This window comes from Ahaetulla prasina, chromosome 16 (genome assembly GCF_028640845.1).
Source record: "Ahaetulla prasina isolate Xishuangbanna chromosome 16, ASM2864084v1, whole genome shotgun sequence".
NCBI lineage: Eukaryota > Metazoa > Chordata > Lepidosauria > Squamata > Colubridae > Ahaetulla > Ahaetulla prasina.
In genome coordinates this window covers 2,505,026-2,531,566 of record NC_080554.1, presented here as the reverse complement: position 1 = coordinate 2,531,566, position 26,541 = coordinate 2,505,026, and the positions used below count along the sequence as shown (strand labels likewise).

Sequence of the window (26,541 nt, the reverse complement as noted above, 5' to 3'; positions counted from 1 at the left end):
CCGGGGGCCTCTTTCTATCTTGGCTTATTCCTTTCCTTTTGTTTCAAAGAACAGCAGCTTTACGACGGTGAAGGAATATACGGTTTATTTATACCCAGAGAAACCAACCAACCGAGGCTTGTCTGTCATGCGTGCCGAAAATATATTCGATGCAGGACAAGTAGTTGAATAGGATGTCAACACATAACTAATCTTGGCCGTTTTCCCAGGAGATGTCTGCAGTTTTTTACTTGCTCGATGGCAACCAGATCAGGCCATTTTAAGTCGACGGACAACATTTTGACATTTGTAGAATTCTTCTGATTTCTGGGATCCTGGCTAATGTCAATCAAAAAAAAAAAAAGTGCACCTGTGCTTAGCTTAATAATAATAATAATATCAGAGTGGGAAGGGACCTTGGAGGTCTCCTAGTCCAACCCCCTGCACAGGCAGGAAACCCCACAACATTTCAGACAAATGGTTATCCAACATAAGGTGTCTGGTGGCTCAGACTGCTAAGACAGTCTGTTATTAACAGCAGCTGCTTGCAATTACTGCAGGTTCAAGTCCCACCAGGCCCAAGGTTGACTCAGCCTTCCATCCTTTATAAGGTAGGTAAAAGGAGGACCCAGATTGTTGGGGGCAGTAAGTTGATTTTGTATATAATATACAAATGGATGAAGACTATTGCTTAACATAGTGTAAGCCACCCTGAGTCTTTGGAGAAGGGCGGGATATAAATGTAAAACAACAACAACATTTTTTTAAATGTTTGTTCTAGGGCAGGTAATAGTTTTTGGGTTTTTTGGGGGGAGGTTGCTCCATCCCTGGAGGTTTTCAAGGTGAGACTGGACAGCCATTTGTGTAGAATAGAACAGGCAAGTCCTCAAGTTCGTTTAGGGACCATTCAAAGTTTTGGGTTTTTTAATTTGCATTATTATCCCGCCCTTCTCCGAAGACTCAGGGCGGCTTACACTATGTTAAGCAATAGTTTTCATCCATTTGTATATTTATATACAAAGTCAACTTTATTGCCCCCAACAATCTGGGTCAGAAAAAAAAGTGACTTATGGCCATTTTTTTCACACCGAAGGATCGATCGCTGCAGCCTCCTCATGGCCACGCAATCCAAATTCGGAGGCTGGGCAAGCGGTTCATACTTATGACAGTTGCAATGTCTCCTTTTGCGACCTTCTGACAAGCAAAGCTTGGGAGGGATCTTTTTGGTGAGGTTCTAAGGCTTCTGAGACATCTCGGACTTCTTGGTTATTTTTGCTGTCCGCGGGATCCCCAAGAGTCACCTTCAGCACCAGCGTTAAAAGGCGTCCACCCTTCTCGGATCTGCCCTTTTCAGAGTCTGCGTTTTCTGGCATTCTCTGGGCACTCCGCCTGTGGACCTTCTCCAGAAGGATCTGTCCCCAAATTCGTCTTCCAGTCACCACTGTAACTGGGCTGGTTGCCTCCTTCCTTCCTTCCTTGCCCTCCATCACTTCTTCCTTCCTTCCTCTCCATCTCTTCTTCCTTCCTTCCTCTCCATCTCTCCTCCTTTCCTTCCTCTCCATCTTTCCATCCTTCCTTGGCTTCCATCTCTCCTTTCTTCCTTCCTCTCCATCTCTCCATCCTTCCTTGGCCTCCATCTCTCCTTCCTTCCTTGCCCTCCATCTCTCCTCCTTTCCTTCCTCTCCATCTCTCCATCCTTCCTTGGCTTCCATCTCTCCTTTCTTCCTTCCTCTCCATCTCTCCATCCTTCCTTGGCTTCCATCTCTCCTTTCTTCCTTCCTCTCCATCTCTCCATCCTTCCTTGGCCTCCATCTCTCCTTCCTTCCTTCCTCTCCATCTCTCCATCCTTCCTTGGCTTCCATCTCTCCTTCCTTCCTTCCTCTCCATCCTTCCTTGGCCTCCATCTCTCCTTCTTTCCTTCCTCTCCACCTCTCTCCTTCCTTCCTTCCTCTCCATTTCTCTCCTTCCTTCCTTCCCCTCCATCTCTCCTTTCTTCCTTCCCCTCCATCTCTCCTTCCTTCCTTCCTCTCCATCTCTCCTTCTTTCCTTCCTCTCCATCTCTCTCCTTCCTTCCTTCCTCTCCATCCTTCCTTGGCTTCCATCTCTCCTTTCTTCCTTCCTCTCCATCCTTCCTTGGCCTCCATCTCTCCTTCTTTCCTTCCTCTCCACCTCTCTCCTTCCTTCCTTCCTCTCCATCTCTCTCCTTCCTTCCTTCCTCTCCATCTCTCCTTCCTTCCTTCCTCTCCATCTCTCCTTCTTTCCTTCCTCTCCACCTCTCTCCTTCCTTCCTTCCTCTCCATCTCTCCATCCTTCCTTGGCCTCCATCTCTCCTTCTTTCCTTCCTCTCCACCTCTCTTCTTCCTTCCTTGACTTCCTTCCAACAGGGCCTTCTCCAGAGACCCAGCTCTTCGCGTCCATCGACACCCCCCCCCCGACCCCCGATGATGTTCCATCCAAAGTCCACCTGCAACTCCTCAAGGGGATCTTAGATGCTCCCAGGGGCTGCTGTGCTACTTGCTTCCCCTGTTCCGGGAGACCCCCGTGGGTGGGTTGGGGGTGGGGTGGGAGAATCCATCCCACCTTTGCAAAATGCGGGGTGGGCGGGTGCGCGCCCGAGCAGCTGCGCAATCAAGGCAGCCCCTCCATCCAAGCCCCCCCCCCGAGCCCCCCAACCCCAGGGGCTGGTGCCAATTTGCAGGGCTGCTCAGCCTGGGAGGTGGGAGGTGGGGGGGGGGTGGAGGGAAAGAGAGAAAGGGGGGAGGGGTCCGCGCAGGCAACCCCCCCTCCGCGATTGCAAAGCGAGCAAACTGCCCCTGGCCGAGCCTTCCTCCCTCTGCGCCCCCTCCCTCCGCGCCAACGGCCGCCGCCACCGCTGGCTGTTCCATTCCCCCGCCTCCCCTCCCCTCGCTCATCACCCCCCCCCCCCCCGCCGCAGTTGCCCAAGCTTTTTTTTTTTTTTCCTCTTGCGCATTCGGGGCTCATTTGCCTCCGCCCGCCCGCCGCGCCCCGCCATTGGCCGTCGGCGCCCGAGCCCGCGCGGGGACTGGGGAGGAGGCGCTGTCGCTCAAAACGCCCACCCCCCCACCCCTCGCCGTAACTTGAAAGCCTCGCCGCCGCCGCCGCTTCTCGCCCACCCTCGGAGAGCAGCGCCGGCGTCCCGCGGGCGGCGGCGGCGGCGGGGAAAGGTCCTTCCGACCTTCCCGGGGAGAGGACCGCGCAGGTAGGGGTCTTACCCTGGCCCGGCCGCCCCTCCTTCCCTCAAGCAGGTGAGCCAGGCTCCCCCCCCCTCCCTCCTGGCCCGCGCTTGACTGACAGGTGGGGGAGGGTCCAATCCTCGCGCAAGACCCGGCCCCGCCCCTCCTCTAACAATCCCCCCCCCCGCCCCGCGCACACACACCTCGCCGTTGCTCTCATCCTTCCTTGTTTGCGCGCAGCTTGGCAGGCGTGTCGTTTGCAGGTCGGTCTCTGCTCGCCCTCCGTCTCTCTCCCTCTCTCCCTCCCCGGCCTTCTTTTGCAACCCCCTCCCCACCCCCTCGCCCACCCTTGGCATCCCCTTCCCCCTGCTGACCTTGGCCTACCCCCCCCACCCCCACCCCCGCGGGTGGGTCTCTTCGGCATCCCTGGGTGGCGGGGGTGGGGGGTGGGCAGGAAGGGGTCGTACTGCCCTGGGGGGGAGGGCGCCCCTGGTGGATTTCATGACCCCTCCCCTCCCGAGTGGTTGGAGAGTGGCTTTTGGGTGGGGGGGGTTATTTGTGGGGACGGTGGGGGGGAATGGTCACTGGTGGGGTAGGGGGGGCTTCAGGTTGGATTGAGTTGTGTTGGGCTGTATTGTGTTGTGTTGGGCTGGGCTGGGTTGTGTTGTGTTGTGTTGTGTTGTGTTGGGCTGGGCTGGGTTGTGTTGTGTTGGGCTGGGCTGGGCTGGGCTGGGCTGGGCTGGGTTGGGTTGAGTTGTGTTGGGCTGTATTGTGTTGTGTTGGGCTGGGCTGGGCTGGGCTGGGTTGTGTTGTGTTGTGTTGGGCTGGGCTGGGCTGGGCTGAGTTGAGTTGGACTATATTGGGTTGGGCTGGGCTGGGTTGGGTTGAGTTGAGTTGGACTGTATTGTGTTGTGTTGGGCTGGGCTGGGCTGGGCTGTGTTGTGTTGGGCTGGGCTGGGCTGGGCTGTGTTGAGTTGAGTTGAGTTGGGCTATATTGGGTTGTGTTGGGCTGGGTTGTGTTGTGTTGTGTTGTGTTGTGTTAGCTTGGGTTGGGTTGGCCACCCATCTCATCCAAGAATCTCTGGGTGGGCCTGACAACAAGCCTGATGATTCCTATTTTGGCTATTCTATATTCTCCCACCTGTGGCCTGCAGACCCCTGGGGGTGGCCACCGCGATGTCATCACATGGGGTTCCTCAAGGGCTTGAAATGTTATAGTTTAAATCTTGAGTCAAGTCTTGGTGGTCCCTGGCCACAAAAGGTATTTAAAGGGGGGGTCGGGGGGGGGAAGAAAAGCTTCAGAATCACAACCATATTCCAGTCGTCTTATTTTTCTTCTTTCTGTTATTGCGTTGTTAATACTGTTTGTGTTGCGTTGTTGTTGTTTTTTTATTTGAATTTATATCCCGCCCTTCTCTGAAGACTCAGGGCAGCTTACACTATGTTAGCAATAGTCTTCATCCATTTGTATATTATATACAAAGTCATCTTATAGCCCCCAACAATCTGGGTCCTCATTTTACCTACCTTATAAAGGATGGGAGGCTGAGTCAACCTTGGGCCTGGTGGGGCTTGAACTTGCAGTAATTGCAAGCAGCTGCTGTTAATAACAGACTGTCTTAGCAGTCTGAGCCACCAGAGACCTTTTGAATAATTGTGAATATTATTTGGCTAATATTATTCATATTATGGGCGTTGCAGCTATCTAGGCGGTTGGATCGTACGCTCATTGGCTAAGGAGCATTTCAGGTTGTCAAGTTCACATGTGGCCTTTCTATGCAGGGTTTGGATTTGAATTTTTTTTTAATTATTATTATTATTATTTTTAAAAGGTGATGCATCTAGCTACCCATTTTACACAAGTGACTCTGCAGGTGGTGCACTAGGGACTCTCTGTTTTGTGCCTGAAACCTGTTTATTAATTATTTGCAAGGCAGATTTTATAGATTTTGGTTTAAAGTTTGGGTGGGCAAGGCATGTTGGGTCCCTCACTCGGCTTGGTAGAAAGCTTCTGTACTGTTTCCTTTGGTTTGCTTTGATTGTTCACCCCTCTCCTCCAAACAACTCTGGTTGGCTCAGAATAGCTGTAAATATTATTGTACATTCTAATATTCTTCTGTATTTTTCTATATTCTGTCTTCTTCTCCTTCTTGTCCTCTTCCTCCTCCTCCTTTTCTCCTCCTCCTCCTTTTTCTTTTTCTTCTTTCCTATGTTTATTTCTGCTGCACCTGTTCCTCAGTTGGGTATTTTTCTATATTCTTCCTCTTTTTCTTCTTCTTTCTTTCTTCTTTCCTGTGTTTATTCTTGTTGCACCTGTCTATGGCACCTGTCGTAGAGACCAGCCTTCTGTGGAAGAGTCTTTCGGTTTACAATGAACTTCATCTTATAACAGTTCATTTAGTGACCTTTCAAAGTTACGACACTGAAAATGTGGTCTTGCGACCATTTTTCACACAACCATTGCCGCTTCCCCGTGGTTACATGATCAAAATTTGGATGCTGGGCAAGTTATGATAGTCGCAGCATTGTTCCGCCCCCCCCCCCGCCCCTGGGGTCACATGACCCCCTTTGGTGACCTTCTGACAAGCAACATCAGTGGGGAAGCCGAATTCACTTAAAAACCATGTGATAAACTTAACATCTGCAGTGATTCCCTTAACGGCTGTGGCTAACGAACTTGGAAGATGGGACGAAACTAATTTAATCCATGTCTCTCTTAGCCACAGAAATGTAGCGCTCAATTCTGGTCATAAGTTAAGGAATATCTCTATTATTTATTTATTTATTTATTTATTCATATTTTTATACCGCCCTATCTCCCTGGGGACTCAGGACGGTGTACAGCCATCTAAAAACAACATAAATATACACAGTAAAACATTAATCTAAAAAACTTATTAAATAGGCCGAATATTTAAAATAGACATAAATAATAAAACCCCAAGTTAAAACCAAATCTAAAATTTAAACAATTAAAATTGTATGGCTAAGGAACAATAGAGTTCTTCAATTGTGGTCGTAAATCAAGGAATATCTTTATCGCTAAGGAGCATTTTTGGCCTGTCAATTTCATCTACGCGGTTGGTTTTTTAAAAAAAAATTATATTTATGATTTATATAGCCATCTATTTCCTATCGAGGGACATGGTAGCTCAGTGGCTAAGACGCTGAGCTTGTCGATCGAAAGGTCGGCAGTTCGGCGGTTCGAATTCCTAGTGCTGCCGCGTAACGGGGTGAGCTCCCGTTCCTTGTCCCAGCTTCTGCCAACCTAGCAGTTCGAAAGCACGTAAAAGAAAATGCAAGTAGAAAAATAGGGACCACCTTTGGTGGGAAGGGAACAGCGTTCTGTGCGCCTTTGGCGTTGAGTCATGCCGGCCACATGACCACGGAGACGTCTTCGGACAGCGCTGGCTCTTCGGCTTTGAAACAGAGACGAGCACCGCCCTCTAGAGTCGGGAACGACCAGCACATATGTGCGAGGGGAATCTTTACCTTTATTATTTCCAACCAGTGACTTTGGGGAGGCTTAGCAAATGATCTAATAATTTGTCTCTGTCTGTGTAACGTTTGAAATGCAGACTTTCTGGGATTTCTGTTTAAAGTCTGGGTCGGCCTGGCATGTTGCCAGCTCCCTCTGGCTTGGTGGGCTTCTGCAGGAAGTCTTTTTTTTTTTGTTGTTGGTGTGTTTTTTTGTTGTGCAGCTACCGATTTCGCCCAAGTAACCCTGGGGTGGGTTTCACAACAAGATATTCCTATTCCATAGGAATATTTTGCTTCCCTCGGTTATCTTTCATTCATCTGTCTATGCAGCAAGACAGTCCAGAGTCCAGCCTTACAAAAAATGATATAAATTTACATACGTTTACATGTAGTGCAGGGTAGTCCTGTACTTGCAACAATCTGTTTAGTGACTGCTCCAAGTTACAACCGCACCTACGACTACTTTTCACACTTAACAACCATTGCAGTGTAGTCACGTGATCAAAATTCAGATGCTTCATCGTTATGACGGTTGCTGCATCCTGGAATCACATGATTCCTTTTTTGTGATGAAGCCAACGGGGGGGGGGGGAAGCTGGATTCACTTAATGACCGCGTTGCTTTATATACAGTGCTTCAATGGAGCGAACCAAGTCTGGCCTAGCGGTTCAGGCGCCAGGCCAGAGAGAAGAGGGCGATCGAGAGTTCTAGTCCTGCCTTAGGCGTGAAAGCTGACTTGGGTGGCTTTGGGCCAATCCGCCAGGAGATTGGGAGTTCTAGTCCCACAGCCCGGCCCACCTCGCAGGGCGGTTGTGAGGAAAACAGGAAGAGGGAAAGTTGTATTGGATAGGTTCCCTGCTGCCTTGAGTTCTTTGTTAATATTTGGGCAAATTTAATATTTGGGCAAATTTAAATCAGTTTTTTAAGGGTTGTTTTTACTATTGTGTATGTTTGTATTTTATCTGCCTGTTCACCGCCCTGAGTCCTTCGGGAGAAGGGCGGTATACAAATTAAAATATTCTATTCTATTCTATTCTTTGTCAGAATAATAAAGGCAGAATGCAAAATAAATACGTTACAGGTAAACAGATTAGATCATAATATATCAAAAGTGAGTCGGCCACGCCTCACTACTTGTCCATCCCAATGAGCGCAATGAGCGCATTCCTGTGAATTTTATAGCTATAAAGCTAGAGACTTTTTAGCTACAAAGCTAAAGTTTAGGTGTCCTTTTAACTCCCGTCTCTGTGAAATCCCCAGAGTGACAGGTGAGGCATTCTCAGAATCGGTAGACTTGGAGGCCTGCATATTTTCTTAATGTATTTTGGACACCTCATTCCCTAATACCTGAATCTACCTGTATATCATAGCAGGTCGTCTTGTTTTTGTGACGTTGGATTTTAATCCCTGGCCTACATTTTAGGCTATTCTCATTTGTGTCAAAATAGCTAAGGGGCTATTCATATTTCATATTTGGCTCAATTCTAGAGAGAGAGTTCCCCCCCCCCCGCCCCATGACCGTAAAAATAATAATTCACCTATGACAGGTGGAACCCTATTGTTCGTTTCAGCTGATTAATAATTTATACATCCTGTACCGTCCAGAGCATCCCCAACACACCTGGGTTAAAGAAATGGAAGCGGCATGAAATACAATAAGTTAGAACAATTAATCAGTGGAACGACTTGCCTGCAGAAGTTGTGAATGCTCCAACACGGGAAATTTTTAAGAAAATGTTGGATAACCATCTGTCTGAGATGGTGTAGGGTTTCCTGCCTGGGCAGGAGGTTGGACTAGAAGATCTCCAAGGTCCCTTCCAACTCTGATATTATTATTATTATTATTATTATTATTATTATTATTATTATTATTATTATTATTATTATTATTATTATTAGGTTTAGTTAGATAAAAACACGGCGCAGCAGGGAACCGTGCCTACCGTCCCTATCCTATTATTCCTTTTTTACTTACTTTTTTCATGTATCCAAATTATGTTTATACGTTTACCTGTTATATCTTATATATGATTGACAAAATAAATAAATAAATAAAAAATTCGGGTTAATGTCAGCGTTCCAGGAAAAAAAAACACCCAACTCCAAGTAAAAACTCCGAAGCAAGCATCTTTCAAAGTTCTCTTTACTAGGATAGATAAACTGGCACATCTGGGAAACTCCAAAATCTGAGAATAATAATAATGATAACAACAACAGAGTTGGAAGGGACCTTGGAAGCAGTGATGGGATTCAGCCAGTTCGCACCACTTCGGGAGAACCGGTTGTTAACTTTCTGAGCAGTTTGGCAAACTGGTTGTTGGAAGAAATCATTAGGGCAGAGAACCGGTTGTTAAATTATTTGAATCCCATCACTGCTTGGAAGCCTTCTAGTCCACCCCCCCTGCCCAGACAGGAAACCCTACACCATCTCAGACAGATGGTTATCTAACATTTTCTTAAAAATTTCCAGTGTTGAAACATTTACAACTTCTGGAGGCAGCTTCGGTTCCAACTGATTAATTGTTCTAACTGTCAGGAAATTTCTCCTTAGTTCTAACTTGCTTCTTTCCTTGATCAGTTTCCACCCATTGCTTCTTGTTCTACCCTCAGGTGCTTCAGAGAATAGTTTGACTCCCTCTTCCTTATGGCAACCACTTAGGTATTGAAAGACTGCTGTCATGTCTCCCCTAGTCCTTCTTTTCATTAAACTAGACATACCCAGTTCCTGCAACCGTCCTTCATATGTTTTATCCTCCAATCATCCCCTAATCAACTTTGTTGCTGTTCTCTGCACTCTTTCTAGAGTCTCAGTATCTATAAAATATAATAATAAAAATAAAATATAATAATAAAAAATAAAATAGAGAAGCCTGGGTTTTCCCTCAGTAAATCAAAAAAACCCCCAAACCATCCCCTGACTCTGCAGTCCATCACATGCTCCAATCGCCAACCGTCCCATCTCCAGACAGCACTCCCGCCACTCCTTCTCCAGATGCAGGATCGGCCTGACCTTGACCGACAGGAAGAATGCTTATTATGTCTAAAGACAAACCCCTCTATTAAATCTCCTCCCCTCCTACTTTCCCCACACGTGAGAAGAAAGTGGCAGCACGGAAGCTTCTGGCCTAATATGGCTTCCAAAGCTGACACTCTTGTTTATCTGCTTATTTTCTTTCTGTAGATTCTGCGTTGAGCTCTCTGAGCTTGGTGGCTTTCTTGCAGGCGTTTCATTACCCAACTAGCTAACATCATCAGTGCTATGGTTTGTGGAGTGGAAGAAGAGGAGGACGATGACTGTGGGGTTCTTAGTGCTCTCTGAGCTTGGTGGTTTTCTTATATTTTACTACCAAACTAGGTAACGTCATCACTGCTAGAAGGGAATTGAGTTTGAGGAGAGGAGGAGGAGGAAGAGGAAGAGGAGGAAGAAGAAGATTGTGGGGTTCTTAGTACTCTCTGAGCTTGGTGGTTTTCTTACAGACATTTTATTACCAAACCAGGTAACATCATCAGTGCTAGCCATGGCTGATGTTCTAATTTATTTCTTTTTTAAAAATACACATATGTAGAAATTTCTCTGGAGGAAGACCGACGAAGGGGAATAATAACTGTGTTTAGAGCTAATAACCCAAGGAAAGGGTTTTTTTTTTCCCCTTGGGGAAAAAAACCCCCTACATTATTCATATCTTTTTGTATTTTCATGGCCATTCAAAGAGCATTGAGTTCATTTTTAATTTGTTTTATTCACTGGACGCCTGAATTTGCGTTTTCTTATTTGGTTTCTAACGTGACTCAGCACAATGCAGGATTGTTATCTCAACAAAATATTGGCCTTGACTGATAAGTTAACTTTGTATCATTCCTGTGAGTAATAGCAATACTATGTTTCACTTAATGTTTGCAAGAAGTTTGGGAACAACATAGAGACAAACTTACGAAGAAAAAAACAACACACACACACATGTATTTATTAGGGGGATGGACAACCTTTTAAAAGTGTCGGCTTGAATTCTTCGCTTAGAGTATGAGATCTCTGTTGTGGTACTGTTGATTGAACGTATGTAAAGAAAATATTGTGGTAGAGCTTTAATTGTTCACATCCTTAAGAGACCGATCAGATGAATTTTTAATGGAAGGTGCAGTTTCCAGTGTGCCAGAATTGGAATTCAGAACCTCTTGAATTCAAACTCACCCGAATGTCTCTCTTTCCTTATAGAATAGAATAGAATAGAATAGAATAGAATTTTATTGGCCAAGTGTGATTGGACACACAAGGAATTTGTCTTGGTGCATATGCTCTCAGTGTACATAAAAGAAATTGTTTACAATTTATTATTGTAAAGTATCTTGGAACGAGTTCGGGATAATTTCAATTTAAAAAAAAAACAAGCAATAGGAGGCAGGATGTGATAACACATTTAGTTCCATGCTGGTTGACGAGAAAGGCTGCCTAAGTATAGTTTGGAAGAGAGCGTTTAATTTAGGGTTTTGTCAATCGCGTTATTTTTAAGTTGAATGCCTGGCAGTCTGCAGCGGAGGGTCACTGCGTTTAGTAGGATCATTAGGAATTTGTATATATTATTTGCGGTGCCCAAAATAGCATCAGTAGGAGTTACACTGCAGAGCTTTGAATAATCACAGCTGGCATTTTGAAATGTGTGTATGCGTGAATCCTCTTTATGTGGTCTCCTGAGATGGATGGATGGAAGGAAGGAAGGAAGAAGATGGAAAGAGGGAGGGAGGGAGGAAGGAAGGAAAGAAGGGAGGAAGGAAGGAAGGAGCTGGGAAGAAAAGGGAGGGAAGCAGGGGTGGGTTCTACTTAACTTTACTACCGGTTCGCAACGGGACTGCGCAGAAACTTCCTGATGACGTCCGGGTCAGTGGGCGGAGCCTCCCGCCAGTTTTACGACCAGTTCGCGAACCGGGAGAAACCCACCACTGCAGGGAAGGAGATGGGAAGAAGAGAGAGGAAGGAAGGAAGGAATGGGAAGAAGAGAGGGAGGGAGGTAGAGAGGAAGGAGATGGGAAGAAGAGAAAGGAAGGAAGGAATGAGAAGAGGGAGGAGGGAGGAAGAAGAGAGAGGAAGGAAGGAAGGAATGGGAAGAAGAGAGAGAGGGAGGAGGGAGGACGAAGAGAGGAAGGAAGGAATGGGAAGAAGAGAGGGAGGGAGGGAGGTAGAGGAAGGAGATGGGAAGAAGAGAAAGGAAGGAAGGAAGAAGAGAGAGAGGGAGGAGAGAAGAAGAAGAGAGAAGAAGGAAGGAATGGGAAGAAGAGAGGGAGGGAGGTAGAGGAAGGAGATGGGAAGAAGAGAAAGGAAGGAAGGAAGGAATGGGAAGAAGAGAGGGAGGGAGGGAAGAGATGGGAAGAAGAAAGGAAGGAAGGAAGGAATGGAAGAAGAGAGAGAGGGAGGGAGGGAAGAGATAGGAAGAAGGAAGGAAGGAAGGAAGAATGGGAAGAGAGAGAAGGAAGGAAGGAATGGGAAGAAGAGAGGGAGCGAGGTAGAGAGGAAGGAGATGGGAAGAAGAGAAAGGAAGGAAGGAATGAGAAGAAGAGAGAGAGGGAGGAGGGAAGAAGAAGAGAGAGGAAGGAAGGAAGGAATGGGAAGAAGAGAGAGAGGGAGGAGGGAGGACGAAGAGAGGAAGGAAGGAATGGGAAGAAGAGAGGGAGGGAGGGAGGTAGAGGAAGGAGATGGGAAGAAGAGAAAGGAAGGAAGGAAGAAGAGAGAGAGGGAGGAGAGAAGAAGAAGAGAGAAGAAGGAAGGAATGGGAAGAGAGAGGAAGGAGATGGGAAGAAGAGAAAGGAAGGAAGGAAGGAATGGGAAGAAGAGAGAGGAGGAGGAAGAAGAAGAGAAGAGGATGGAATGGGAAGAAGAGGGAGGAGGGAGGAAGAAGAGAAAGGAAGGAAGGAAGGAATGGGAAGAAGAGAGGGAGGGAGGGAAGAGATGGGAAGAAGAAAGGAAGGAAGGAAGGAATGGAAGAAGAGAGAGTGAGGAAGGGAGGATGGATGGAAGGAAGGAAATGTACATACACTGCCATAGTATCCTTTGATATGTGACAGAATGGTTGATGTTTGTTGACAAGGCTCCTGTTTTATAAATGGGGCTGTATTATTTTATAGGCCATCCCTATGAATTAATAATTGTGAATTCAGCGGTGTTTAAGCAAGGTGGGGAAGCTGAGCATCGTAGATTTTTTGTCTGAATTTAGTTTTGTGTACTCTTCCTGTTGTGAGGCAGTGGAACGGTGTCAGGATTATCTCCCTTTGAATATAGAGCACGACAACTCGTGGAATTGGAGCTGTAAATTTAATACCAACATCCCTTTGATTTGTAAAATAAATTGTCTGCCAGGTTGAAGATAAGTTACTTGGTTTGAGTCCCACTTGGAGGCGGGGAAATGTCCAGTATTTGTGTTTTCAGGGTAATGTATAATATCAAAACAAAACGGTGAGTAACCAACACTCTGCAGCACAGAGTTGGGCTGTTATTTTGTGCAACCTTTTTTGTGTTTCTGAACAACTGGAGCACAGGCCAAGCTAATGCTACCTGGATGACTCCATGTCACGAATATTCTATATTGTGAAATATGAGGACTGTCCATGGAGTTTCACGGTCTGCCGAGCGAGCCAATAGAACAGCATGTTTTAACATGATAGATTTTGCAACCTGCAAGTGTTATCTTGTGCAAAAGGAGCAGCTAAAACCTGGCCATAAAAAAAAAAAGACAAGAAAGAAAAGAAAAGAGCAAAATAGATCCTAGAACTCTGAAATCCGTAGTTCGGGGGAATATCTGCAAGCCAAAAATCCCTGAATTATCCATCATGCTGAAATTTGAGATAATCTCCCATTTGCAGCTGAGTTCATTTACTTGGAAATCACCAAGGGATTTCAGGTAAAAAAAAATTTTCTATTCTCAGAAAGAATCTGGGGCTGCTGCGAGTTAAAACTGCCTTTAAATCGACAGAAAAACTTTGGAAATTCCAGTGGAATTGAGAAGAGTTTGCTTAATTGTGTTTCGAAGCTCTGTACCCCAACGGTGTTATTTCTTCTCTACAGGGAACTTGTTAAGTCAAACAGGGTACACGTGCTCCTCGGCTTACGACCGACTCATTTAGTGACCGGTCAAAGTTGCAGACGGCCCTGAATTACAGTACGACCGCTTTTCACATCTGCCACTGTTGCGGTCGTGTGATCGAAATTCAAACGCTGGGCAACTGGCATGTACTCGCGTCTGTTGCAGTTGTCCTAGGTTTGCGTGATCTCTCCCTTTGTGACCACCTGACAAAGAAAGCCATTGGGGAAGCCAGATGTCAGCGTGGCTATGGCCACCAGATTCCACTAACAACCCTGTTGCTAACTTAACAGCTGCAGTGTGATCCCCTTAACCACTGAGTCCAGAAAGCTCGTAAAAAACTCACTGAACAATTGTCTCACTTAGCAATGGAAATGTTGGCCTCCGCTGTGGTCGTAAGTCGAGGACTACCTGTACTGCAAAATATTGGTGGCTTCAACCCCCTCCTCCCTCTTATCCCTTACTATTGGCAATTTTCAGCGCACGGGCTGCTAACCCTAGCTAGAATAATAAAAGGGAGATATTGATCATATAAGCTCTTCCTTGTTGAATCAATATTTGAAAGGACCCAGAGCCATTCAGAGTAGTGAAATAGATGATGCTATCCCGCTGGGTAATATAGATGTAAATTAATTGTTATTTATGGTCATACGTTGCTACACACCTGAACTTTGTAGCCACGGTTAATCAGACGCAAAGTACACAAGGGTATTATGCAGATCCAGAAATACTTAGCTGAAATGGATTACTGAATCCGTCTGGAGGTTTGGCACCGAGCCACTCAATGGGTAACCTTGGGGAAGATAAATTCAAGGAGGCCACACCTGCATCGAGTTTTGGCCATCACACTATAACAACAAATGTGGAGATTCTAGAAAGAGTGCAGAGAAGAGCAACCAAGATGATTAGAGGACCGGAGGCTCAAACATACAATGAACAGTTGCAGGAACTGGGCCTGGCTAGTCTAGTGAAGAGAAGGACCAGGGGAGGCAGGAGAGCATCTTCCAATATTTGAGGGGGCTGCCACAGAGAGGAAGGGGGTCAAGCTATTCTCCAAAGCACCTGAAGGCCAGACAAGGAATAATGGATGGAAACTGATCCAGGAGAGATTCAACCTGGAAATAAGGAGAAATTTTCTGACAGAACAATCAACCCATGGAACAGATGTTGCCTTCGGAAGTTGTGGGAGCTTCAAGAAGAGAATGGGCTGCCATTTGTCAGAAATGGTATAGGATCTCCTGCTTAGGCAGAGGGTTGGACTAGATGACCTACAAGGTCCCTTCCAATTCTGTTAATCTGTAAAGGATGTTGGGACTCTAGAAAGAGTGCAGAGAAGAGCAACCAGGATGATGAGGGGACTGGAGGCTCAATCATACGATGAACGGTTGCAGAAACTGGGCCTGGCTAGTCTAGTGAAGAGAAGGACCAGAGGAGGCATGATAGCAGTCTTCCAATATTTGGGGGAGGGGGCTGCCACAGAGAGGAGGGGAGGGGGGTCAACCTGTTTTCCAAAACACCTGAATGAAACCATTATAGATTCAGGATTTCTGCAGTCTCTGCTCTTCTTGCTCTTCCCCCGAATGTTTAAAAATAGTAGCAGCGAACCGAACGTGCATATCCTAAACTGAACAAATTAAAACGCTCTTTCATGCAGCACTGAGTTGAACATTTTCGTAGCCCGAAAACAGATGTCTGCAAAAAAAACCTCCAATTCTGTTCGGCCTCGAATAAACAGGAAGATTCGAGTGGATTATTTGAAACCTTGAGTTTCAAGTCAACCGTTATTCGGGCACCTGCACCGCTCCGAAGAGGAGAAACCACATTTCCATAGTTCCATTGCTTTAGAAAAAACAAGCCTTTCTTAGCAGCTGCTCCCTCTGTGCTATTCATAGAGAGCGGCTGACACTCGCCACTGTCGCCATAAATCTGTATTTTTGAGCCGCTGGACCTGCACGGCCTGAGGTTGCATTTTTAAAGGGGAAAATACCATAGATCACGGCGATCTTATTACCCCGGTCTTAATAATTCCACTTTATAATATCTTGGTAAGGCCACGCATCCAGTTTTGGTCGCCACAATATAAAAGAACGACGTGGAAACTCTATAAAAAGTCTTTTATTTCTGTCTCTTTTCTAACCCTAAGTAGAATCTTTCCCATGTCTTGAAAATACACCGATTCCTCCTTATCTTTTATTCTTAAAGTTAATCTATTCATTTCCGCACAGTCTAAAATCATTTTTATTACTCCACCTTCTGATGGGATTCCCTCTAACTTCCAATTTTGCGCAAATACAATTCTTGCTGCTGTTGTTACGTGAATAATTAAATACATTTCTTCTTTGCTATATCTTTCTGGCAAAATACCCAATAAGAAAATCTATGGCTTTAATTCTATAGATTTTTGTAGTATTTTCTTTAACCAGGGGAGACATGATAGCAGTGTATTCCCATATCTCAGGGGCTGCCACAAAGAAGAAGGAGTCAAGCTACTCTCCAAAGCCCCTGAAGGCAGGACAAGAAGCAATGGGTGGAAACCAGTCAAGGAGAGAAGCAACTTAGAACTAAGGAGAAATTTCCTGACAGTCAGAACAATTAACCAGTGGAACAACTTGCCTCTAGAAGTTGTGAATGCTCCAACACTGGAAGTTTTTAAGAAGAGATTGGACAGCCATTTGTATTCCATTCCATTCCATTCCATTCCACATATTCTATTCTATTCTATTCTATTCTATTCTATTCTATTCTATTCTATTCTATTTTATTCTATTCTATTCCATTCCATTCCATTCCATTCCATTCCCCTCCCCTCCCCTCCCCTGTTCTGTCCTGTCCTGTTCTGTTCTGTTCCTTTCCACTCCGTTCGTTCCATTCCATTCCATTCCATTCCATTCCATTCCATTCCATTCTATTCTATTCTATTCTATTCTATTCTATTCTATTCTATTCTATTCCATTCCATTCCATTCCATTCCATTCGCCTTTCCTCCCCTCCCCTCCCCTCCCCTCCCCTGTTCTGTCCTGTTCTGGTCTGGTCTGGTCTGGTCTGTTCCGTTCCACTCCACTCCGTTCTATTCTATTCTATTCTATTCTATTCTATTCTATTCTATTCTATTCTATTCTATTCTATTCTACTCCACTCCACTCCACTCCACTCCACTCCACTCCACTGTCCTGTCCTGTCCTGGTCTGGTCTGGTCTGTTCCATTCCATTCCATTTCTATTCCTATTCCTATTCCTATTCCTATTCCTATTCCTATTCCTATTCCTATTCCTATTCCTATTCCTACTCTACTCTACTCTACTCTACTCTACTCTACTCTACTCTACTCTACTCTACTCTACTCTACTCTACTCTACTCTACTCTACTCTACTCTACTCTACTCTACTCTACTCTACTCTACTCTACTCTACTCTACTCTATCCCATCCCACCCCATCCCACTTCCTTAGAAAGCAGCTGTAAAGAAATTCCTTTCTAAATATTTGGGCAGCTCTGGCTCCATACTACGCCATAAACTCTCGCTCGCTCTGAACTCCTTGCTGTTCAAACCCCAGGTAGGCGGCCAATCTTTCGATCTCTTCCAAACCTTTGCAAACGCTAAACGCGTCGACCTCCAACACCACCGTCGCAGACTCTCTTAAAGAGCCTTCTTCCCTTTGAACGACAACGGTATACCTGTCGGACAGTAGATACGTGGCTTGGTTAACGACGTGGTTGCTGGCATAGTGTCGGATGCCCACCTCCTGGAGAAAGCCTTCCATGGTTGTGCTTTCGCCTTCCTCGGTGTTCAAGCCTAGGCGGAGATGGGCTGCTAGATACGCGGTGATCTCGCTCTTGCCCACCAACTCGGTGAAGGTAGAACTAAATGTGGGGCCTTCGGATTTTGCTGCCTTCGAATCAAGCTGTTGCAGTTGGGTTTCGAGTAGATCCTCCGCCTCTTCTATCTTCTCTTTGGATGGCTTCCTACAGGCAAGAGCGTTGTCCCGCGGGACATCGTTGGTCATCTTCGGGGATAAAGTTTCCCGTGGATCAGGGGGGGCTGGATGGGCGTCTTTCTCCTCCAACTTTTCTTGAGTTCCTCCCTCCTGTGATTCTACTATGAGAAACCATTCTTCATCCCTTCGGCTTAGCCACAATCCAGCCATGGCAAGATCATCCGAAGCTGTGTCATAGTAATGGTTCTTCTGTGTGACGGCCTCCGCGCATTTGGCACCCGCCATCAACAGTTTAGCCATGCTACCTTCTGTTACCCAAAACGTTTTCTTCAGCTGGACTTTGAGTCTCGGGAGAAACCCCTGCCTCGCTTCCATGTTCCTGGAATACAGAAAATATACTGAAATAAGGATTTAATTTTTTTATTTTTTTTTAGGGATTGGGGTTGCCAAGATTGAGGATATTTTTAGTGATCGTGTTTGTTTACCCCTCCGAAAGATGATAATAATAATATCAGAGTTGGAAGGGACCTTGGAGGTCTTCTAGTCCAACCCCCTAATGAATGAATATATGTATTTAAAACATTTATATAGCTGGCTGTTGTAGTCTAATCCCTGGTAGTCTCAGAAGCTAGTTGAAACAATGCCCAAGGAAGGCATAAATTTTCATTCTTGGGAAATTTCTAGCCCTATATGAAATTGGGGGTTCTTGGTACCCTCTGAGCTTGGTTGTTTTCTTGTAGGCGTTTCATTACCCAACTAGAGAACACCATCAGTGCTAGAATGGAGTAGGGTTTCGGGAGGAAGGAAGGGAAGGAGGACTGTGGGGCCCTTGGTGTTCTCTGAACTTGGTGGGTTTTCTTGCAGGCATTTCATTACCCAACTAGGTAACACCATCAGAGTTATAGTGGTAGAGTTTTACTCTTAAGAGTTTTACCTACATGGTATATGCTGGAAGCAACCTAACGCCACAAGTTGGGAGCAGGGCTACATTTCCCCTTAAATAAATATATGAACAAATGGATTTAAATTCACCCACCTTGTGTGTATCTTCCCAAGGTTTAAAGAAGGCTTTTATGTGAAGCTTTCGTAATAGTTATTTTTCTTTCCTCGGTTCAGTTTCGCAAGGGCGTGAAACAGAACTTTTTCTCGCGAATGGCCTCCTTCAGAGCAACACCCGTCTACCTCACTTTGTTTATTATGAATGACTGCTTAGAATGACCATGACAACAATGGATGTAGCAACAGCTTGTAAGTTACTATTAGTAGCGACGTCATGGGGGATTGTGCTGCTGCAAAGAGTTTTTTGGCTCCTGTAATTTACGGTAACCATGCCTTGCTCAGTTTGGGTGCCACAACAAACGAAAGTACCTCCAACCAAACTATGGATCCTTTTCAGTTCCATATTTAATCCCGGCGTTTAGAGCCTACATTTTCGTAAATATGCCGGCACCTGCGAGTTATTCCCAACCAATCTGAAGATTGCGAAGAGTTCACCCAGGATTCAGGATAGTTATATTTTTTTTTTTCTTGTGGGATTTCCTGGTAAATGAGCTCAATTCTTTACAGATAGATGGGGAACGCTGCCAGTTGAGAAGGAAAATTAAGGTAGCTCATAGAGTGCATTCAGTCCTGTTCATTTTCATGGAACTTGCAACGTGCGGTTAGCTAAAAAAACGTATTAAGGGAACAAACACGGTGTTCTCTTTTTCTGGGGGAAAAAAAAAGGATCTCCAATCTGGATTGCTTTCCCCCCCCCCCCTTCTTCTATGACTGTTCAGCAGCTTCATGAGCAGATGGTTCGAAATGCGGGTTCTGGCTTAGATTGCCAAAGTTAATGACGGTGAAAACCGATCTAGCCAAAATTATCAATTGTTTCACTAACCTAGTCAAGGAGATGGGAAGCTGAAAGCAGGAAATTTGATCTCGACATCATCCAGCTTTTAGCAAAATTAACAATTCGGTTGGAAAATTTAGTTAAATGTGCTCTCCCATTACGGATGATCTTGGGTTAGGCGGTTTTGAGGTGGGAAAACCTAAGCCAGGTGTAGCTGCAGTTTGATTCCCTATAAAATGAGTTGTTAATTAATGTGCGGTAGAACCAATTTAAAAGGATAGGTGTCTCACTTGACACTGGTTCAGAAAGGGTTGTCCTTCAGTTAGAACATAGATCATAGAATAACAGAGCTGGAAGGGACCTTGGAGGTCTTCTAGTCCAACCCTCCCTGCCAGCGGGAGACCCTATACAATTTCAGACAAATGGTTGTCCAATCTCTTCTTAAAAGCCTCTAGTGATGGAGCCACCCATAACGTCTGGAGGCAAGGCCTTCCAATGATTAATTGTTCTCACTGTTAAGACGTTTCTCCTCAATTCCAGTTTCCATCCATTCTTTCTTGTCCTGCTTTCTGGTGCTTTGGAGAATAGCTTGACTCCCTCTTCTTTGGGGCAGCCCCTCAAATATTGGAAGACTGCTATCACGTCACCCCTCGTCCATCTTTTCATCAAACTACACATCCCCAGTTCCTGCAACCTCCTTCGTACATTTTATAATGCAGAGAAGAGCAACAAGGATGATGTGGGGGCTGAAAACTAAAACATACGAAGAAGAACGGTTGCAGGAACTCTGGGTATGCATCCTAAATTTCCTAAGTCTTGCTCATGTAAGTCCATATTAAAGAATAACACAATTAAAAGGGGAGGGTGGGGAAAGGAAAGTTTAAATTTGTATGCCTCTTTTCTTTAATTCCAAAGCTGAAAGGCACCCAAATGGGCGACCATTCAATGGGACTCACTCATTGTCCCCGAATTCTTTTTTAAAAAACCAAGCACAAAACCATTCTCATAAATTCACTTTCCAGGAAACGGATTGATTGAGGGAAAAGTTTATTCAGATTAATAATCAACTGCCTTTATTGTTTGGGCAATCCACTTCAGATTAAATATATATATATATTTTAAAAGGCATGTAATTTAAATCAATTTTTCTTTGTGGCTGCTAAGAAGCTGAAAAAGGCGCAGTTTATCTTCCAGCTTTAGAATATATTTGGAAAAGCGGGGGGATAAGGAACGGGCATATATATTCCTTCCTTAGTGACTGAGCATAATCTGCTTTATGTCTTTACATTCTAAAAACATGATTTTGAAATCACGTCTCCATGTAAACAAGCGTAAAATGTACACGCTGATCCTTGTATGCACACAGTCTGCAGCAAAAAAGCGAATTACACAATGACTTTTTCAACGAAGTTTGTAAATCGTTACATGGCTCCAGGGCAGGGGTGAAATCCAGCAGGTTCTGGAGAACCGGCAGCGGAAATGTTGAGCAGATTGGAGAATCGGCAAATGCCACCTCTGGCTGGCCCCAGAGTGGGGTGGGAATGGAGATTTTGCAATATCCTTCCCCAGGAGTTGGGGAGGGAATGGAGATTTTGCAATATCCTTCCCCTGCCATGCCTACCAAGCCACACCACGCCCACCAAGCCAAGGCTTTTGATGGTAGACATATTTTTTTTCTTGCTGCTGCTTTATAAGATAAACTCTTTGTAAGGTGCCCGTTTGCTCAAATATATAAGAAATATTATGGCCGCCATGTTCTTTCTGCAAACGTCGTCTGATTTTTATTTTTTATTTTATAAAAGAGCCAGTTTTCAAACAAACAAACAAACACATAAGCCACGCATACAATAGTTTATGGAACATACAATGGTTTACAGAATATTTTGGGGACAAACAGATATCTGTCCTCTAGGGAGCTCACAATGGATGTTGTTGTCTTTTCAGGGCCATTTATAGCTGCCTGCCTGTCTCCAAAAACCCTACATGGTAGTATTGTTATCCCAGATAACCCGGGGTTAAGGGGGTGGGGCGAACCCCTCTAAAAGTAATTTTCCTCTTCTAGGGTTGCTAGACAGCAAATCTTCCTTGCAGAAGACTGAAGTTCAGCAGTAATCATTTCTATGTTAATTTTGTATCTTGAATTTAATTAATAGACCTGTGGTTCAGGCCAAATCCAATGACTGATTTTGACAGTAGAGTAGGAATAGGAATAGAGTAGAGTAGAATAAAGTAGGAATAGAGCAGAGCAGAGCAGAGCAGAGTAGAGTAGGAATAGGAAGCAGTGGCTCAGTGGCTAAGACGATCGATCAAAAGGTCGGCAGTTCAGTGGTTTGAATCCCTAATGCCACGTAACGGGGTGAGCTCCCATTCCTTGTCCCAGCTTCTGCCAACCTAGCAGTTCGAAAGCAGGTTTAAAAAAAATGCAAGTAGAAAAATAGGGACCATCTTTGGTGGGAAGGGAACAGCGTTCCGTGTGCCTTTGTTGTTGAGTCATGCCGGCCACATGACCACGGAGACGTCTTCGGACAGCATTGGCTCTTCGGCTTTGAAACGGAGATGAACACCGCCCCCTAGAGCGGGAACAAGTAGCACATATGTGCGAGGGGAACCTTTACCTTTTAGAGTAGAATAGGAATAGAGTAGAGTAGAATAGAATAGGATGGAGAGTAGAATAGAGTAGGAATAGGAATAGGAATAGGAATAGGAATAGGAATAGGAATAGGAAAGACTAGACTAGACTAGACTAGACTAGAAATAATAGAATAGAAATAATAGAAATAATAGAAACAGAATAGTAGGCCAAGTATGATTGGGCACACAAGGAATTTGTCTCCGGTGCATAAGTTCTCAGTGTACATACAAGCAACAACTGATAAATTATGATCATATAATTTATAATCATGAAAGTCGAAGTTATGAAAAACTTTGCTTTCACTTTGCTGGGAGACATGGTGGTTCTGCCTTTGCAATCTAAGGAGAGAAAATGACTGCTCTGTGTCGCATCTTCATTGTCTTTTTCAGAAAAAAAAACCACTTCTGAGAGATGCGCTCCGTTGTCTCCCTGCTGTTTAATTGCCTGTCCTTAAAACCGAGAAGGAAATTTCATTATGGGTAAGTTTAATTTATCATAAACCGGAAAGACGAAAGATTTATGGATGTGACAAAAATCACATTTTGTCTTGGGATCTTACTGAAATGAAGTAGTGGTCCTTGACTTAACAACCGTCCGTTTAGTGACTGTTCAAAGTTATGACGACACTGAAAAATGTGCCTTATTTCCACACACACACACACCCGATCACTTGATCAAACACACACACACCCGGTCACTTGATCAAAATTCAGATGCTTGGCCACTGGCTCCTGTTTATGGCGGGTGCTGTGCTGCGAGGTCACATGATCTCCCTCACCCGGCAAATTTCCTCACTTAGCAACATAAATATTCGGCTCCGTTGTGGCCGTATGTTGAGGACTATTGGCAGTTGTGCATTTCGTATTCACTAGATGGCACTGTTGAACAGGTTATGGTTCTAGGAATCAGCTGGTACTTGGTAGTAATCTTGTAAAACACGGCACAAGGATCTGTTAAAAACAGGCTGGATCGAGAAATGGAAAATGTGCATCTCAAATACTCCACCTTTAGTTGCAGAACTCCCCCCCCCCAAAAAAAATCCTCCCCGTTGTACATCGAAATAGCTTTCGTCTTTTCCAAAAAAGAAGTTGAGCTCTTCAGATGTGAACGAGAATATCAATCTGTGGTCTTTGTTGCCATGAGTCTTTACTGGGGCTTGAGGGGCGACCAAAAGTTAGCAGGGGAACGGATAGATATATAGCTAAGAAGGCATTCTTCCAAAATCCCAGAATTCTTTCCAATCTGGCAGTTATTTGGCAATTAAAATTACTTCTTTAAAGAAGAAAGAAGAAGAGAGAAGATGGGCGTTTACGACGACGTTTTCTTCTAGCCCAGATTTATTTTATTTTATTTTTTTTGGGAAAGACTGATTTTAATCTGGTACCTTGTCAAGGTTGCTCTGCGGGTAGAATCTTGAAAAACAATGGCTTTCTCGGGGCCTTTTCAAAGGAGGCTTATCCAAGAATCCAAAGGCCGCCATTTTTCAAACAATATCAAGGGAGTAAAGGTTGAGTGACAGATAAGGTGGAATTCCTCAGGTGCTCTTGCGACTTTCTGGGAGAGCTTTCCGGTGAACGTTGGGGGGGGGGAATTTGTTTTTTTGCAAACTGGTCTGTCAAAGCCTCTTTGTACTTAGAATAGAATCGAATAACAGAGTTGGAAGGGGCTTCAGAGGTCTTCTAGTCCAACCCCCTGCCTAGGCAGGAAACCCTACACCAGACAAATGTCTATCCAACATCTTCTTAAAAACTTCCAGTGTTGGAGCATTCACAACTTCTGGAGGCAAGTTCTTCCACTTCTTGATTGTTCTCACTGTCAGGAAATTTCTCCTTAGTTCTAAGTTGCTTCTCTCCTTATTTAGTTTCCACCCTTTACTTCTTGTCCTGTCTTCAGGTGGCTTTGGAGAATAGCTTGACTCCCTCTTCTTTGGGGCAGCCCCTGAGATACTGAAACAATGCTATCGTGTCTCCTCCTAGTCCTTCTTTTCATCAGACGAGAAATACCCAGTTCCTGCAACTTCCTGGGGTTAATTTTATCTTTGGAAGCTGGAACTGAAGCTGGATGGGTTGCAAGATCGCATATGGAATTTTCTTTTGCGATCATGGGATCTGCTATTTTTGAGCCCTCGTGCACACCAAAAAAAAAAAAAATTAAAAAATGCAGAAGGCAGACACGAGGAGAGCCAAAGGGACGCTGAGTAAAGCGGTGATAGAAAATCCATATTCGAAGTTTTTCCATCCTTCCACTGGGCCAAGCTTCAGCGACCGTTTCATATCGATAGCTGGGTCTCCTGTGTTGTCTCCACCATCTCATCCATCCGTACATCTCAATAAAAAAACCATCTATGCCAGCTTCACCTCATCTGAAGCAGGGGTGGGTTCTACTTAACTTTACTACCGGTTTGCAACGGGAGCGTGCGCACGCTTCTGCGTATGTGCAGATTGTCCATGATGACGTCCGGGCAGGTGGGCGGAACCTCCCGCCACTTTTATTACCGGTTCGCAAGGACTGGACAGAACCAGGAGCAACCCACCACTGATCTGAAGGACTTGGGCAGAGAAGAGCAACAAAGGTGATTAGGGGACTTTAGAGTTAGTTGCAGGAATTGGGTATGTCTAGTCTAGTGAAGAGAAGGACCATGGGTGACGTGATAGCAGTCCTTCTAATATTTGAGGGCCACCACAAAGAAGGGGGTCAACCTGTTCTCTGAAACGCCAGGAGGCAGGACGAGAAGCAACAGATGGAAATTAATCGAAGCGAGAAGCAGAGACATTTCCTGACAGTGAGAACAATTAATCAATGGAACTCCTTGCCTCCAGAAGTTGTGGGTGCACCATCACTGGAGGCTTTTAAGAAGAAAGTGGACAACACTTTGTCTGCTGTGATACACTCCTGTATCCGGAGGCAAGGGCTTGGACTAGAAGACCTCCACGGTCCCTTTCAAGTCCGTTATTCCGCTATCTTTAACCGATCCTGGCCTTTGTATAGGCTTTCCGGAGTAACCTGCGCGGTCTTACTTTTGATGTCACCCCCACCCTTTTTTGTCAAATTCGGGGCTGACAGTTCTGTAACCGCCTCCTCATCCGTAAAGGTCTCCCACAAGTCTTGGTTTAGATCTGGGATGACTTTGTGGTGGGTATCTCCCTTGTCACTTTCTTGGCAGCCCTACCAAACGGTTTGCCAATCTTAGCCTCCAGCCCCGAGGTTCCACGACGGAGGTCTCCCATTCAAGTCCCAAACATGCCAAATCCTGTTTCGTTTTCAAGCTCCAACCAGGCGCCGCTCTCACCGCTAAACAACAACAACAACAACCATCCCATTTTGTCCCTCGGTTCAAATGGACCAGGATTCTAATCTCGAGACTCAGAATTGTGGTTTCGACCCAGTAGGTCTGCTGCCTCCTTGGAAGCTCGAACTGACTTTGTTGTCGGACAGCTGCCAGTCTCTGTGTTTTTAACATTCAAATCTGGATAAATAATGTGCTTCGGCAATCTTAAGGAAATTTTAAAAGAAAAAACAAACAAACGGATGGGCTTTGGCTGATACACAGCTCAAATTGTTTTTAGTTTTTATATAGGTTTTTAGTTATTATAGTTTATAGTGTTTATGTTTCATATGGTTATGAAATGTCATCTCCTCCTCCTCCTCCTCCTCCTCCTCCTCCTCCTCCTCCTCCTCCTCCTCCTCCTTCTTCTCCTTCTCCTTTTTCTCCTCCTCTTCCTCCTCCTCCTCTTCTTTATTCTTCTCCTCCTCCTCCTCCTCTCTCCTCCTCTTTCTTCTTCTTTGTCGTCTTCTCCTCCTCCTCCTCCTCCTCCTCTTCTTCTTCTCCTCCTCCTCCTCCTCCTCCTCCTTCTTCTCCTCCTCCTCCTCCTCCTCCTCCTCCTCCTCCTCCTCCTCCTCTTTCTTCTTCTACTTCTCTTTCTCCTCCTCCTCCTTCTCCTCCTCCTCCTCCTCCCGAACTCCTCCTCCTCCTCTTCTCCTCCTCCTCCTCCTCCTCCTCCTCCTCCTCCTCCTCTTCTTCTTCTTCTTCTCCTCCTCCTCCACCACCTCCTCTTTCTTCTTCTTGTCTTCTCCTCCTCCTCCTCCTCCGCTTCCTCCTCCTCTCCTCCTCCCTTGGCAAGCTCCCTCCTCAGTTGTTGCTGTCATCTTTTGATGGATGCCGTTTCTAAAGTCAGCTTCTCATTGATCTTCCAGCAGTTCTCCCTTCAACCTATAACCTCAGCAGTGGTGGCTGAGCTGAAGTTCCTGCGTTCCAAGAAGAGAATGTATAAAAGGAATGGCCTCATGGCCAACGTGACAGTGACCTCCGCCACTCCAGAGGTAACCGTTTCCATTCCGGCTCGGAACAAACCATCGTTTAGTTGGGCATCTCTTAGGACAGGGGTCTCCAACCTTGGCAGCTTTAAGCCTGGTGGACTT

The 26,541-nt window shown here is 45.3% G+C and overlaps 2 protein-coding genes across 13 annotated transcripts in view; one reads left to right on the top strand and one right to left on the bottom strand.

Annotated features, from left to right (window-relative positions):
- The first annotated feature begins 3,073 nt into the window (after positions 1 to 3,073).
- The window catches only part of RALGPS1 (Ral GEF with PH domain and SH3 binding motif 1), a 135,183-nt gene continuing 111,715 nt past the window's right edge, over positions 3,074 to 26,541 (top strand). For 8 of the 12 annotated variants that reach the window (XM_058159671.1, XM_058159667.1, XM_058159673.1 and 5 more), the window contains exons 1-3: positions 3,074 to 3,245; positions 22,512 to 22,601; positions 26,317 to 26,442. In XM_058159671.1, the coding sequence (XP_058015654.1) occupies positions 26,386 to 26,442 (57 nt within the window). In that variant the 5' untranslated portion in view covers positions 3,074 to 3,245; positions 22,512 to 22,601; positions 26,317 to 26,385. Of the gene's footprint in view, positions 3,246 to 3,395; positions 3,437 to 10,074; positions 10,151 to 22,511; positions 22,602 to 26,316; positions 26,443 to 26,541 lie in introns of those variants that run through there. The other 4 variants (XM_058159665.1, XM_058159664.1, XM_058159662.1 and 1 more) reach the window with 4 other exon arrangements.
- On the bottom strand, positions 17,152 to 18,901 carry LOC131186268 (uncharacterized). Its single transcript, XM_058159690.1, has 2 exons — positions 18,693 to 18,901; positions 17,152 to 18,035 (listed from the first exon to the last, which is right to left on the bottom strand). Exon 2 carries the CDS (start codon positions 18,029 to 18,031, stop codon positions 17,225 to 17,227), a length of 807 nt encoding a protein of 268 aa, XP_058015673.1. The 5' UTR covers positions 18,032 to 18,035; positions 18,693 to 18,901; the 3' UTR covers positions 17,152 to 17,224.

Coding starts and splice junctions, on each gene's coding strand:
- LOC131186268 (XM_058159690.1), bottom strand. CDS start 18,031: ATGGAAGCGAGGCAGGGGTTTCTCCCGAGACTCAAAGTCCAGCTGAAG.